At 48.2% G+C, this 16,031-nt stretch overlaps 1 protein-coding gene across 2 annotated transcripts; it reads left to right on the top strand.

The window, feature by feature from the left end:
* The first annotated feature begins 487 nt into the window (after positions 1-487).
* On the top strand, positions 488-11,204 carry BMP2 (bone morphogenetic protein 2). Of its 2 annotated transcripts, none has more exons than XM_058679702.1 (3): positions 488-701; positions 1,958-2,276; positions 9,385-11,204. In XM_058679702.1, the coding sequence occupies exons 2-3, from the start codon at positions 2,108-2,110 to the stop codon at positions 10,227-10,229; spliced, it is 1,014 nt and encodes a 337-aa protein (XP_058535685.1). In that variant the 5' UTR covers positions 488-701; positions 1,958-2,107; the 3' UTR covers positions 10,230-11,204. The 2 variants fall into 2 exon arrangements, with proteins under 2 accessions (XP_058535685.1, XP_004593405.2); XM_004593348.2 differs by having other exon boundaries at positions 1,906-2,276; positions 9,385-11,200.
* Positions 11,205-16,031: the final 4,827 nt, after the last annotated feature.

Here is a 16,031-nt window from a genome sequence, read left to right as displayed (position 1 = left end):
AGAATGCGCCCGAGGACGACGGGGCGCCGAAGCTGCGGCGGTTTCCACGGGAGAGCGCTGATGGGGGTGCGCTGGAGTCAGGCAGAGTGATGCGGGGGGGCAGCAAGTGGCCTGGCATCGAGATTGCCGCTGTGCCCTTCCCCGGACCCGGCGTCGCCCAGGATGACCGCCCCGAGCCATGGGCCGCGGCGGAGCTAGCGCGCAGCGCCCTGCCCTCGCCCCCCGAGTCCCACCGGCGGTCCCGCGCGCGGCCACGCGTCCCGCGGGCGCTGGTGCCTGAAGACGACGACAGCCACAGCTTTCCCTCTCTGCCTCCCCTTCCTTTCCCCGCGCGCACTCCTCCCCCTGCTCGCTGTTGTTGTGTGTCAGCACTTGGCTGGAGACTTCTTGAACTTGCAGAATAACTCGCGCTGCTCCCCGCTTCGCGCCGGTGCCTGCGCCCCCGGCGCGAGCTGCCTCGCCTCCTCCGAGCCCCGCCGCGCTCTCAGCCCTCTGCCGGGCCGAGCCCGAGACGCCGCTCCCTCCAAGGGCGACCCCAGGGACTCCGGCAGCGAGCGCCGGCAGGAGGAGCCGGAGGCAGGGCTAGGCGACGGACACCCGGTCCCCGAGCCAGGTCCTTGGGCCAGAGCTTTTTCCATGCAGAGGCTCTTTCGATGGACGTCTCCCCGCGGGCTTCTTAGACGGACCGCCGTCTCCTAAAGGTACGCGACGTGCGCGGGCCGGGGGGCGAGTTGGGGCGGCGGGTCCTGGGGTGCCAGCAGCGGCCGAGCACCCCCGGGGCGCGACGGGCGGGAGTATACAGAACCCCCCTCCAGGGCCACGTGCAGCCCAACTCCGCTGGCCGCCCCCTGCCCCTCGGCACAGCCCCCCCACCTGGGGATGCAGCCAGCGTCCTCACCCTGCTGACCCCTCACGTCCCCGCCCCTCCTCCTCTCCCCTTTTCCGTATATTATTAAGGCTGTTAACACTTGGACGATTAAAAAATTAAAAAGAGAACTACCTGGGTAAGAGGGTGCCCTTGGTTTTCACCCGTTAGCTGCCAGTCGGGACGCCCCCGGCTAACAGCCACTTTTGGGGAGTAGAACCATCTCGGTCAGTCAGTCATGACGTCCCCTGTAGGAAAGTTGGGGTTCTCCCGGCTTGTTCCCCAAAGTGCTGGGTGGAGGCACGGGGTGGGGGGAGAGGGCGTGTGGACGGTGAGGGTGGCCCCGTGCCCCACTGGAGCTGCGTGTCTAACAGCTGACACGTGCGCGCGTGGCCGTCAGCCCTTTACGTAATGCCGAGAAGGTACCTGCGGCTGTGACTGCACCGCCCCGGGTGGGGGGGGGGGGGGAGAGACGAAGCGGCCAGCAGCCCAGAGGCCCAGGGGCTCCAGAAAGCTGTGGCCTGGAGTGTGTGGGGTCTGGAAGGAGTGTAGACAGCAATCAGGAAGTCGGATGCCATGAGGCTGCGACGAGGTCACATGCGCGGGCCGTGCGTGTTTAAGGGCAAGTGAGTGCCGCGAGTTCGCTGTGTGTCCCATGGAGCGGTGCTCCCCCAGCCCCACCAGGTCCCCGCACCAGCTGTCACAGGGCAGCAGGAAAGGGGAAGGGGGTAGAGAGTGACAGCCTCCAAAGCGATTTGGGGAGAGGGAGAGAAGAGACCAACCTCCAGAAGTCAAGTGTCAGACGGGCTGGGGAGGGGTAGGGAAGAGAGAGCGCATCTGTTTCAGGATCTTGGAGTCCTCCGGCCTGTCCCCCAGACTTGGGCCGCCCCTGAGTAGCCGGCGAGGATGGGTGGCAAGGCAGGAGGGCACCCTGGAGGAGGAGGCTAGCGCGCCCCCACGGGAGCCCAAGCCGCCGCGGGGGCGGGCAGGGAGAGGGCTGGGCGGGGAACTCGGGTGACTCACGTCGGCCCTGTCCGCAGGTCGACCATGGTGGCCGGGACCCGCTGTCTTCTAGCGTTGCTGCTTCCCCAGGTCCTCCTGGGCGGCGCGGCCGGCCTCCTCCCGGAGCTGGGCCGCAGGAAGTTCGCGGCGGCAGCGGCGGCAGCGGCGGCAGCGGCGGGTCGCCCCTCATCCCAACCCTCGGACGACATCCTGAGCGAGTTCGAGCTGCGGTTGCTCAGCATGTTCGGCCTGAAGCAGAGACCCACCCCCAGCAGGGACGCCGTGGTACCCCCCTACATGCTGGACCTGTACCGCCGGCACTCGGGCCAGCCTGGCGCGCCCGCCCCGGACCACCGACTGGAGCGGGCTGCCAGCCGCGCCAACACGGTGCGCAGCTTCCATCACGAAGGTAAGGCTAGGCGCTGGGAGCAGGACGGGGAGAAGGGGGCTGGCAATCACCCTGTGGAGTTGCTCACACAGGCGGGCTGCAAGCCTCCCTGGAGAGGCAGGGTGGCCGGGGCACTGCGGCTGTTGTCTCTGATGTTCACGCATTGCTGGTGCAGCGGGCAAGCCAGGGATTCCCGGTGGGTCTGTGCTCACCCTTTCCCTGGCTTGCAGCCAGTGCAGTGACTCTTCCTCCAGGCGCCTAAAGAGAAATCTGGTGATCGGGAAGAGGAGGCTGTAGGGCTTACCCCAGGTCAGCTGAGCTTGCAGTAGTTCCTCAGGTGGCTGGAGAGAAGGAGAGGGAGCTTTGGGGTGTCTCTAAATCCTCTTGGCAGCCCCTGGCGCTGTAAATCTGCGCCTCGGGCTTAAGCCAGGGCTTCAAGTTGGACAGAGCCCCAGGGCTTCAAGTTGGACAGAGCGGAGGGTAGAATGTTAGAGATAGTCTTTGGAAAATCAAAGCCGCGGGGGAGGGGGGTGGCTGGGGGCAGAGGCTTCCTAATTTACAGCTGATCTGGGCCTGCTTTGGAGGAGTTCGAATCCCCTTTAATCCCCGTGGGAGATCCATCCCACAATCAATCTTATTGTTTCCACAATGACTTTCTTGTCTCCTGCTTAAATCTAAGGCAGGCTCACAGTATAGACCAGGCAAGCCTTTTCAGATAAAGCCGGCTGCGGGAGCTGCCTTTTCCTTCACAAGCACTGGAAGGTGTTTGTTTGTTGGTTGGGTTTTTTTTTTTTTTTTTTTTTTTTAATGATACTGGATGTGGTTTTTCTAAGGTAGGGTATTTCTGCTGGTTTCATTGGAAAGGCATTTAGTGGATTTGAACTGTCTTCGCGGGGCTGTGGAGATCTTTGGCACCTAAGTTCTTTGTGCCATTAGTCAAGTAAGCTGCACCTCTGTTCTTTCTCTGTTCTTCTAAGTGAGCCTTTGATGTGATGGTTCTAGGTAGCGCATGAGTTGCTTTACATTCTAGAAAAGAGAATGGGCTTGCCTATCCCTCCTGCGTGGAGGACAATCCCTTTGCCCTGGTCTGCTGCAGCGGCCGGTTTCTGACAGAAACCGATCTGAGGTTTTCTACCAGCTGGAAGGGTGAGTGCCCTTTTAAGAACAGTGGGAGGAAGAAATGGACGCAGGTTGCACTGCACTTCTCCCTGGGCACTTGCCCTGAGGGAGGGAGCTGAGGGCTGCTGGCTCCCCCTTGCAGCACCTTGCAAAGTGCCGTGGTCTCTGCTGATGCCAAAGGGATCTGAAGGGCCACAGGATCCTGCTTGCCCTGCTTAGAGCCCAGCCCCTGCTAGCTGATGTTGTCTTCTGCAGAAAGGTTTTCCTTCCTATGTCTCTGCAAGGTGGTTACAGAGCTGGCTGCTTGCTGCCAGGTGATGTCAATTCAAGTAGTATTTCTGGATAAAGAAGGCAGAGCCCTGGATGTGTGGCTGACCCCTTTATCATACTTTTGGAAGGCTAGGTATGGTATCTCTCTCATACCTTAATAAGGAAGATCATTTAAAGATCGGTAAATACCTGCCACTTTCGTGTGCATGGCTGTTTCGTCAAAAAGGCGTGTCTGTTATCTTTGTCTGGAAATGTCCTGCTCAAACTCTAAGTAGGTTATACAGTCTACAGGAAGTCATTTTATAGTTAAGTGCATTGTACAGTATTCAGAAACCTGTACACAGTCAGTAGATGATAATTTAGTTCAACTTCAATGGAATGCTTGTATTTTTTACTTGGTATGTTTCAAAGTGTAAATTTTATGTGCAGGCAGTTCAGAAGTTACCAATGTGCTTAAAATCACCTTGCAGATCTTAATGGAATGAGATGATAGAGAAAAGCTATGTAATTTTTTGCCCCAGCTTTCAACAAATCTGCATCTTTTCTCATTGCAACTAGCCTATCATTAAGCCAGATGCAGGACTTTTTAAAGATGGTTCTTTGTTGGGTAACTGTGGCTTGATTTTTTTTTTTAAGCATCCTGTGCCTCTAAACTTTTTAAATAGGCCATGTGATGGCTCAGGGGCAGAGTGTCATTTACAAAGCATTCATGGGCTTTTATTTGATAAAGGACCCCAAGACCATGTTGCAAGAATTGCCTCTGTTGGGTTTTGGTGGATGACAGTGGGGGGAGATTTGATAGTTTGGTAATCACCAAACAAGCCATATCGTGCTGGCATTCTTTCAATCTGTGATGGAACCACATGCCAGGGGGATTCAGGACAGCAGCGTCATCTGTTGTCAGTTTTCCTCATGCACTTTTATTCTGGAGAGAAGCTTCCCTCATAGTCTGTCTTTTCAAGTCATTAGAAACACGTGCGCCACACAGGCCTGTTGGAATTGCCGTCAAGGACAGAGAAGTCAGTTCTTCACCTGCACAGAGTGTCTGAGTACCGCTGCCATGGGCTGAACTTCAGGACAGCAAAAACATCTGTGCTTTTCAGTTAGGTTGGACCCTGAGTGTGGCTGGGCCGCCTGCTGATACTCCTCACACTGCATGCACTACTGCCTTGGTCTGTCTCTGTGACTGCAGCTTCCAGACAGTGTCTGAAAAATCAAGGTGGTGAAAATATGACTGTAACAGTCAGGGTCAAGAGACAACCACTTTCTTTGTGAAGGAAAACAATGTCTCAGCATCCCAGTGCTTTTCCCAATACCTAGACACCCCGTGTGCAGTGCCAGTGTGGTGTGCAGTGTCGGTGTGGTGTGCAGTGCCGGTGTGGTGTGCACAGCCCCTGCCCCCGACCGCTTTGGTGCCATTGCTCATTGAGATCAAGGCTCAGGCGTCCTATGCCAGTTCTGTGGGTTTCTGTCCCACCTGTTTTTCTAGAGGCTCCCCTGAAGTCTCATATGGAGCTGTTTTCTGTGTTTTTAGGATTAACCTTTGTTACAGTTCGGTGAGTAGTCAGCTGATAAGAAATGGGCAGCAGCTCATTCCCGAAGCATTGGAGCTAGCCACGGGCAGAGCCACGGCCGGGCTGATGGTGGAAACCGGGCCCAGGTTCTTTCCTTCTTCCATTGACAGTTCCTTTGTGGTCTTTTAAAAATGTATTATTTAAGCTATTTTCTACTTTGTTTCCTGTTGCTGTATCAGTTCTCCAACCATTGCTTTTTATCTTCTGCAAACTCTGGTGCATCTGCCCTTATTTTGTTTTCGAGCCCTCATTTCCAACACTACTGACTTGCCAAACTAAACCAGGTTCTGTTATTGTAACGGAAGTTGTATTTTTTCATTTGTCAGAAGACTCTTGCTGAACTCGCTAAGCAGAATCATGGCTTACTGTTTTCCTGGTAAAGCTTATCACACTCAAGGACAGAAAAAAAAATCCCAAAGGACAGTGATGTCCACGCAAAGCCGCCAAGGCCTAGTAAGCTTTCTCCACTGGGCTTTCCTGCTCATTGCCTTCAGCCTGCTGTCTCCGCCACACTTGGGTACAGGTGCATTCCGCTTCCTTCAGCTGAAATGAAACTCTCGCAGGGCTCTCATTGCATTCAATTGCCCCTAGTGGTTTTTCCTATTCTTCCTCCACTGTTCAATGCTGGCTAAAGAGCAGGGTCTTGTAGATAGCTCAAGTTCAAAGTTTTGCTCTTTACCTGTCAGGTCTGTAGCCTTAGGAAGACTGAGTGACATTTCTTAGGACCAACTGTGTTGTTACCAAAATGGAGACAGTCATAGTTTCTCACTACTTAGTCTGTTGGGAGATAATTTGTAGAAAGCCGTTAGTGCCAGACCAGGCAGGAGAGAAGAACCCAGCACATTAGCTACGATTATCCCAATGACTTCTTCTTGCTACTGCCCCTTCTCTGTTGAAGAGGAGGCCAGTGTGGACCTGGGTGGGCTGAGCGACTTCAGCCCCACCTCTGGGATTATTTTGAGGAAGATGAAGAAATGACTGGTGTTGATGTGTAAATGAGAATTTAGCTTTTGAAGGAGAGCTTCAAATGTCTTCGTTGTCTTGTTTTTATTCATTTCCCCAAAGTTTTGTAGCCATAGCTTCATCTGTTTAAGAACTTAGGGACTCACACACACACACACACACACACACACACACACGCAAGGCAGGTCAGAATGCTTAAATCCCTTAGCAAGTTCAGCTTCTTGGACAAGGGGTATTTACAGGGAATTAACCACTGTATGGGCTTCTGAGAAAAGCATTCATTGCCTGCTTAGATAAATGCTCTATGTTTGTATTTTCAGAATCGCTGGGCTTGCTGTGTCTATTTGTAGAAGGCTTCTTGCTTTACTTTATTGCAAATAGGCTTTGAATTTTCCACCCTCAAGAAAAGGCGATGCTCCTGCTTTGGGGGAGTGTGAGGAGAAAGTTAATGGGGGAGGGCTAACCCAGGACAGTGATTTCCTGGGTAAGAGGTCTCTGTGACCTGACTCTACAGTCAGTGGTGCTGAAATGGGCACGTTTGTGTTGGTGTGGGCTTGGGTTTTTGAGGACAGGGTAACTGAAGTTCAGATGGAAAGTTGCAGAAAGATTTCTCCTTTGTTAAGGCAGCTTCCAGGGAAACTTTGAATCACATGTAATTGTTCTCTGTTTCTGGTGTGAGCATGGCACGTGTGTTTGATTCAGTCAAGGCCTACTGTGTTTTGCTGTTGTACCCATATCTTCACTTTGTCGACCTGTCTTTGATACTTCCCTTAGATATTACCCTTCTGTTTTTATCCTCTGGCTGTGTGTGTGCACATGTGCATATGTTTGTGATTGTGGATTGAGATTCAGAATATCTATAGGGATTGTGAGCCCTCATTAAGCTGTTTGGTGAATGCCCTGAGAAGTCTGTCTTCCCTTCCATCTTTTAGAAAGACTAGGGAGAGTGTTCTTGGAGGCCTTAGGACCAGGAGGCCAGGAGGCAAGGCCCGGGTCTGGCTTGGGCGTCACTGGGGCCTAAGGATGCTGCTGGTTGTGACCTGTGTTGAAATCATGCTGTGGACAGAGACGTTGAAGAGCTCCTGAATCACAGGGGCTGGTGGGCAAGCTAGATACAGCTTCTGGTGTTTGTTGGGAGCTGCCAAGAAGAACCCAGGTTCTGTTGATGGGAAGGTTATTTTAATAATTGTGTCTGGTCTGAGCTGCCACTGGCTTTCTGTGGGTTTAGTATATGGAGGGATCCTGAGAGCTGGCCTAGGGAGGTTTGAATTAACCGGCCCCAGGGGACCATGGAGAGCTCACTGCTTGGCCTGAAGGTCTGCAGGTTGTAACAGAGGAGCTTTAGAACATCCTTGGCTGGCCTATTTACAATACCAGCTCACATCCTTGGCCACTGGTGTTGGTACCATTGCTACTTTTTAGATTGTTTAGCAAAGAGGCACTCACACATTTGCTTCTCTGACCATCCACACTGGAGTATGGGAAGCATCTTCTAAGACTTTGGTTCTCAATGTGTGGTCCATCAGTGGGTTCGCATCATCATCCTCCCCCCCCCCCCCCCCGAGAACCTGCTAGAAACGCACAGCGGATTTTGTGAGTCAGAATTGCCATTGACAGCTTTGTGGTATCTGTCTGTGCTGTGGGACTCGGGCAGTTTGAGCAGGGCTTCTTAAAGCAGCGTTCCAGAAAGTGATCTCAACTGCCCGTGCTACACTCAGAGCTTCTGCCTGGTTGGCAATGGCAGTGTTGCTTTGATGTGGAAGGTCCGCACGGTCGAGCCTTTGGTGGCGGATTTGACATGACACTGCTTCACTAAGGCTGCTTGTATTGGTGTCTCTGAGCAGTAGATCGCTGTGCGCCCGTAGCAGAAGCACAGCCCTGAGACGAATAAAAATATAAGCTCTTGTATGGTGATGACATGGAACTATGGCCAAGTTGAATGTGTTGTTAGCACTTCATTCTAGCTGTAAGTGTATGGCCAGTGACAATACCAGATGTGGTAAGGCTATAAGAAAATACGTGCAAAGATCTCAAATTCTAGTGTTGTTCACTCTCAGTTGAATAATAACATTGTACCTTTGATGGTTTGCAGATTGTACGAATTTTAAAGAGCTATATCATATCATATTGAACAAGTACTGCTTAAAACACAGTACTTGTTAAAATTGCATTTGATCAGAGAAGACTTTCATGCATGGTCCACTTAAATGACTGGAAATAACGAATGTGACTATGGACATGGAGGGATTAGTCTGTAATAGGATGAGCTTGTTCTTTTTATCATGAGGCTCATGGTGATCTTTTTGTAAATCTTCCTAGTTTGCAGTTTTATGTCTGTGCTATAGCCTATGATTGGGTAGAAGTATGTTTTTGATATAGTTTGACTTTTAAGGCACGCAAGAATTAAAAACAGAAGACAAAGTCATTTCTTCCCCCAAACCATCTAAAATGAGATTTTGATTTTTGAGGTCATCAGAAGGTGAGAGGACAGCTAATACTTGGAAAGCTACTCCTCTTCAAATTGTTCTTAATTCCTATGGTGTCTTAGTACCACCCAGATGTTCCCGAAGAAGCAGATTCCCATCCATGCCTCTGTCCCTGGACTTTTGAGCAAAATAGTAGGGTGTGCTTTGCAGAATGTCATCGTGAATGTGAGTTTCATAGTCTTTAATTAGGAAACTGAACTCTGTAGATCGAGATTTGTAAATCACCTAAATTGCAGAGTGATGTTTTAGAATACCGCTTAAGGGATTGACATTAAAGCCCTTAAAAAAAAAAAAAGAAAAGAAAAAGAAATGCAATCATTTCCTCAAATCCTCACTCATTAGACCTCTACTAACTATAGTGCTGACTTTTTTTTTCCCCTAAAGTCTGTGAATTCCAAAGAAATATTTTCCCATTTCCCCCATTATTATAGCAGTCTGGAAGCTGTGTTCAAACACTGGATCAAAAGCATCACAATTAATGATGAAATTTTGTCCCATTAAGTGCATGTTGACATGAGCCTATGGAAAAAAGGAGACTGCTGTTTTATTTCAAGGGTGTATTTTATCTTCTGATTGCAAAGTAAATGAAATCCTGTAACAAAGTTTAAAACGTCTCATAAAATAACTGCATATTGGTATGTTTCTGGGTCATCTTTACTTCTCTCACTGACGATTTTTTTGTCTCATTCTTTTATCCCCATGTCCTACGGCAAATAGAATCTTTGGAAGACCTGCCAGAAACAAGTGGGAAAACAACTCGGCGATTCTTCTTTAATTTAACTTCTATTCCCCCTGAGGAGTTTATCACCTCGGCGGAGCTTCAGGTTTTCCGAGAACAGATGCAGGAAGCTTTGGGCAACAATAACACTTTCCATCACCGAATTAATATTTATGAAATTATCAAACCCGCAACAGCCAACTCGAAATTCCCCACCAGCAGACTGCTGGACACCAGGCTGGTCAATGGGAACACCAGCCAATGGGAGAGCTTTGACGTCACCCCTGCCGTGATGCGCTGGACAGCTCAGGGACAGGCCAACCACGGGTTCGTGGTGGAAGTGACTCACTCGGAGGAGAAGCCAGGTGTCTCCGAGAGACACGTGAGGATTAGCAGGTCTTTGCACCCAGACGAACACAGCTGGTCGCAGATCCGGCCTCTGCTGGTAACTTTTGGCCATGATGGGAAGGGACACCCCCTGCACAAAAGAGAAAAGCGTCAAGCAAAACATAAGCAGCGGAAACGCCTCAAATCCAGCTGTAAGAGACACCCTTTGTATGTGGACTTCAGTGACGTGGGGTGGAATGACTGGATTGTGGCCCCTCCGGGCTACCACGCCTTTTATTGCCACGGGGAGTGTCCCTTTCCCCTAGCTGATCACCTAAACTCCACTAATCATGCCATTGTTCAGACTTTGGTCAACTCCGTGAACTCCAAGATTCCCAAGGCGTGTTGTGTCCCGACCGAACTCAGCGCCATCTCCATGCTATACCTTGATGAAAATGAAAAGGTTGTATTAAAGAACTATCAGGACATGGTTGTGGAGGGTTGTGGGTGTCGCTAGCACAGCAGGATTTAAATAAATAAATATATTATATATATATATATATATATTTTAGGAAAAAAAGCAAAAACAAACCGAGAAAAATACACAAAAAGACAAAAAAACAAAACCAGTTGACACTTTAATATTTCCCAATGAAGACTTTATTTATGGAATGGAATGAAAAAAAACACAGCTATTTTGCAAATATATTTATATCTACAAAAAGAAGTTGGGAAAACAAATATTTTAATCAGAGAATTATTCCTTAAAGATTTAAAATGTATTTAGTTGTACATTTTATATGGGTTCAACCCCAGCACATGAAGTATAATGGTCAGATTTATTTTGTATTTATTTACTATTATAACCACTTTTTAGGAAAAATAGCTAATTTGTATTTATATGTAATCAAAAGAAATATCAGGTTTGTATATAATTTTCCAAAATTGTAGTTGTGTTCAGTTGTGTGTATTTAAGATGAGAAGTCTACATGGAAGGTTACTCTGCAAAGTGCTTAGCACATTTGCTTTTTTGCAGCGCTACTGTTAAGTTCACAAGTTCAAGTTCACACACACACAAAAATGGATAATCCACTCTGCTGACTTTCAAGATTATTATATTATTCAATTCTCAGGAATGTTGTAGAGTGGTTGTCCAATCCATGAGAACTTGCGTCCTTATTAGGCGGCATATTTGGAAAAGAATCAGACATTACTGATCTAATATGGAAACCCTGCCCCCCCCCAACCCCTTCATTTACACAAAGAGTAAAACAGGACCAATGGAAGTAATTCGGAAAACGAAGACCCTGCAGGAAAGTGAATGATGGTTTGTTGTTCTTTCCTAAACTAGTGATCCCTTTGAAGGGACTGACCTGGCCAAAATATTCAATAAAACATAAGATTTCTTCATTATTGATATTGTGGTCATGTATATCTAAAGTTGATTTCTTGTGGCCCTTGGCAGGAGTTTCCAACTGGTTTATATTTTACCTTGGTCTTGTCTGGGAGCTCTGGATGTTCTGAAGGGCCCATTTTTCTAACTTTGTCCCACAAGCGGAGGAATCGAGCACATCACTTTTTCTGTTCATCCCCTGGTCTCTGCTCAGCTTGCTTTTCCTTCCATGGTTGTGTTTGAACATTCTTCTCCAAATGTCAAACCCATTTCAGATAATAAATATCAAAGCTGTGTCATTTCATTTCCGTGAAGCCCAGGCTGTAAGTGAGCATGGTACATTGGTACGGCGTTCACAGGGAGGACCTCGTGTTACCAGTTCAGTCCTGATGCTATTTGTTACAGGGAAGTGGGGCAAGGTGGGAAAATTCGGGTAAGTCATTTGCTGAGTCGGATCTGCACTAAAGATGTTACCAGTGGTTTGGTGTTTCCACAGGAGTCTTTCTGGAACAGAAAGATTGCAGGGAAATCCAAAGCTTACAAAACAAGCAAAACCTGGGTAACCTGAGATAGTTTCTGAAATGATATCCCATGCAACAGAGGCAGCAGTGCCAAAAAATTAGAAAGGGAAAGTCTGAGATCAGCTTCTTCAAGAACATCTGCCAGTTGGCCCGCAGCCCAAACAGGATGAAGTCAAATTAGGCTGGTCGGGGTGAGCACTTAGCCGTGGCTGGGCTTCCGTGCCCTGGGTTGGAATCGGAATCAGACGCAAGGAAGACTCCGCGAACGTGCTTGTCAAACCAGGGAACCCACAGCGCCTCACGATTATACTGAGTGTGTTCCGCTAGTTCAATTCCCAGGATTCAGTGATCCCCAGCTGCTGCTATGACCAGTGAAACCTAAGTCCTTTCCTGGTCCCTGCCTTGACCCTGGCTTAAAGGGCAAGGTGTGGTTCACGGGCCAGGTTGTAATCATCTACGGCTCAGGAGTTGGCCTTTGAGGACCCTGAGCATAACTGTGTTCTAAGGTCCTGTAGATAGTATTTATTTTTCAACAAAGACAGTAGTGAACCTTAGTCATGTTCGTTGCCTTCTTAAAATTGTTGAGCTGCTTTTTTGCCGCTGTTTTTGGTTGCTCCTGGGGCATGAAGATGGTGAGGACAGAGCCAGTGCCCCAGAGCGAGGATTCCTTCTATCAGTCAGCTTTCTCCACTGGATGGGAGGTGGCTCAGGGTCGATTTCTTGGAAAACAGACTCCCATGTTTCCTCCACGTCTGGATTCTGCTGATGAGAGTGTGACAGGATAGCACGAGAATTTTCTTCTTCAGCAGTTCCATTTATTACTCCTATGTCTCTGCTTCCTGGTTTCTTTCTGTTTTTAAAGATTTACTGATTTTTATTGGAAAGGCAGATATACAGAGATATGGAAAAACAGAGAGGAAGATCTTCCGTCCAATAGTTCAATCCCCAAGTGGCAGCAATGGCCTGAGACGCAACGAGCTGAAGCCAGGAGCCAGGAGCTTCTTCCAGGTCTCCCAGGCAGGTGCAGGGTCTCAAGGCCTTGGGCCATCCTCTACTACTTTCCCAGGCCACAAGCAGAGAGCTGGATGGGAACTGAGGCCACCGGGACTAGAGCCAGCACCCATATGGGATTCCAGTGCAGTCAAGGTGAGGATTTTAGCCACTAGGCTATCGCACCAAGCCCCTGGTTTCTTTCTGATTGTCTTGGATAAACTTGCTTCTGATGATATCAACTCAAATGCATTCTGCTGCAATATATATTAAAATACATTATATATGTGCATATGAAGACACATGCAATACATATTGCCTATGAGAAGATGGGTGATTTTTAGTTTCCATTTAATTTAAAGTTTTTGTTGTCACTGAAGACTCCAAACTGCCTGCAGCTCTGAGAAACAGTATTCTCAAAGAAGATCAAACGTGTTTGATCTTCTGTCTCTCAAATTCTGAGAAATACTGCGTCATAACTAATCCCACGATACTGTCAGGAATTTCATCCACGATTCTGTAGGATGTTTGGAATCATTTTAGAATTGGAGTTGTTGTTGTTTGTTTGTTTTCCAAAGCCTATATGTAGCAGTTTCTGAATTCTGGGCATCTTGTGTCCACGCCGATTACTATGTGGTCAGCTGCGTCTGTCCTTGCCTCCCCATGGCTTGGGTGTAGCTTCTGTTGCACACCCAGGTTGCTCTTCAGTTTTCACCTTCAAAACCTGGGAAGCGGGGAGAGCGAGGGGTTCCTATCATGTCAGGATTCCTGCTCTAACTGCAGCTCCCAGCGGTGTACAGAGATGGTCTGCAAAGCCTGTAGGGAGCCTGCACGGGCTGTGGGTTCTTTCCCTTCAGTTTTCAATGCAGAGGGACAATTGCACGTGCACTCGAGGGGACAGCATAACCCCTTAAAAACTGCTTATCTGTAGTCTCATGGCAGATTAGCACCACTGAATGTGTGTCACAGCTGAAGGGACAGAGCCATATACTAAAGAATAATTGTAGCCTCGCGTCATTGGGACATGCGTTGGCAACCAACCAAGCAGGCATGTCCTGGCATTATGTCTTTGCTGTGTTGCTTTGTGCTTGGGATGAGGAGGGTGAGCTGGGGAATGGAATGCGTGTCTACCTCACTCGGGGAAATTGCTTTTCCTCTTTCCTCCACCCTGCTGACATAAATGATAGCCTTGTAGTATTTTCTAGGTTAGAAGTTTCTATTTCTTTGCCCTGGCAAGCTTCAAGGAGAACTTTTGCCTCCCTTTGCTGATCGCAGTTCTAAATAAAACTTCTTAGATTTCAATTTGTGTCTGAAGTCAACAAGCATATCTCCAAGAGAGTGTTTTGTATATGTCGATGGCCCCAGACTCACAGCATCCTGTAGGTTCTGTCTCTCTGAGTCTGGGGTGGGGTTGAGACTCAGCATTCGTTACAGCTCTGGAGAGAAGTTCTTACCACAGGGTCAGGGACCACGGTTGGAGTGGCAAAGCTCTGATGAGTTTCTTCTCAATCATGATTACAGAGTGAACTGAATTTAGGTAAAAAGCCACACTTAAAGCAAAAAATAAAGAACAATCCTGCATACAGGACCACATTGAATACGTTCTGCCCTATCTGAAATGATGCCATATATATGTATTTTTTCAAAGGCATTCTTTTCCCCTGCAAGATGACTGGCAATTCTGTGTTCTAGCCACCCTCAGACATGAAAACACTTGGTTGCTTATCTTGTAAAATCTGCTCTGCTTGCTTGTTTGGGCGTGCATGCAGTCAGTTTAGTTAAATACGTGTCAGTACATCTATGTGGATGGGGGAGCAGGTGCAAGCCCTTAAAGACGTTCTTTTAAAAAGTTTAACACTTAAGTCAGTCCACTGAGCTGATCTTGTGTGATCTTACTGCCAAGCGTCTGAGTTAAAAGTTTTCTCTTTGAAGGCAGCAAATATATGTCATACATTTGAAGCATTTGTTTATATTAAAAATGATGCTCGATTTTTTTTTTTTAAGTTCTAAGACAGTTCATTGTACAGCACCATTAAGCCTAGAGGGCAGTATCTAGCTTCCAAGTCTGGAATTAACCTGGAATTTGATTGAATGGAGATTGGACTTTTTGATGCCGCTTTTGTCCTTGACTAAGGTGTTTGAGTGAGTGGGCTCAAGCTGGAAAGCGCTAAGAGAGTGTAGGCAGCATCAGCAGAGAGCCACTTTCTGCTTCTGTTGGGAGCTGGCACACACATTTTTCCACAAAATGTGTGGATCATTGGTTTAGCAGCCATGTTTTACATTTTTAAAGTTTGTTATCAGCAACTGAGGTCTGAATACTTGTGGAGGAAATCTTGCAATGAATGGCCTAATGTCAGGTACCTGGCATGTGTCTGTGCGTCTGTGTGTATGCATCTGAGTGCGTGTACGTATGTACAAATTGCGTATATGTGTTTGTCTCTGACGGAAAGCACCTGATTTCTGTCTGGAGTGCCAAGGCCAAGTGCAGAGCGCCTGATCTTTTCGCTCGGTTTGTCTTTGGGTCTAAGTCTCCAGCTGGAATTGAGATGTTTACGTAGTACGGCAGTAGATGGTTTTCTGCTGCGTACACCTTCCAGGATCCCTGGGCCCCCGGCCCCGCAGCCAGGCCCGGTTAGGTGTGCACCGTTCCTGCCGTCCGTGCTGCTGAGAAGGTCTCTAAGCAAAGCGATCTGCCTCCAACTTCCCTTGTAAGGAGCGGGGTCTCATCTGGTCCGCATTTACCCTGGAACCGCTTGGCCACAACACGACGAGAGAATAATTATTGAACTATTTTACTATACAACTATTTCCAAATTGTTGATTTTTTTATTGATTTCAGGAGGCAAGCTAATTGCCCCATGGCAACTTGATGTGAACGCTTAATGAAGATCAGGAAACGGAGTTTATGAAAAGCTTTTGTATAGTAACTGCAAAGTTTCAAGGACCGTTTTACACTTCCTGACAGTGCTGGGCCTAGCTTAATGGTTTGTTTTTATTGCTTAAGAGTGTAAACCGTGCTTCAGCCCTCTGTGTGGAAACTATACCCTCAGCCCACATTACACATTTTCGTGCTGCCTTTTCCTGCCGTCCACACTCAGGACTTTTTTCTGTTTTAATGGGCCAAAATGAGTTGCTGTCTTTGCACAGTGAGGGTCTCTCTCTCTCTCTCTCTCTCTCTCTCACACACACACACACACACACACACACACGCCCGCATACTTACAAAGTGAAGTTTCTGTATTATTTCACTTTGTTTTGGATGGAGTTTTTTTTTCTCCCCTGCACTGTGTTGCTAGACAACCAGCTGACAAAAGCTAAAGATTGAAAAGGCATTTTTAAGGATGCCAAATCTTGGTGTTTGAAATATTCTATCTTTGTCTTTATGTGAAAGGCTTGGTTTTCTTACTAGGCTGCC

Source organism: Ochotona princeps, chromosome 22 (genome assembly GCF_030435755.1).
Source record: "Ochotona princeps isolate mOchPri1 chromosome 22, mOchPri1.hap1, whole genome shotgun sequence".
Lineage (NCBI taxonomy): Eukaryota > Metazoa > Chordata > Mammalia > Lagomorpha > Ochotonidae > Ochotona > Ochotona princeps.
Note: the sequence above shows the minus strand (reverse complement) of the source record. Positions and strands in the feature narration are given on the sequence as shown.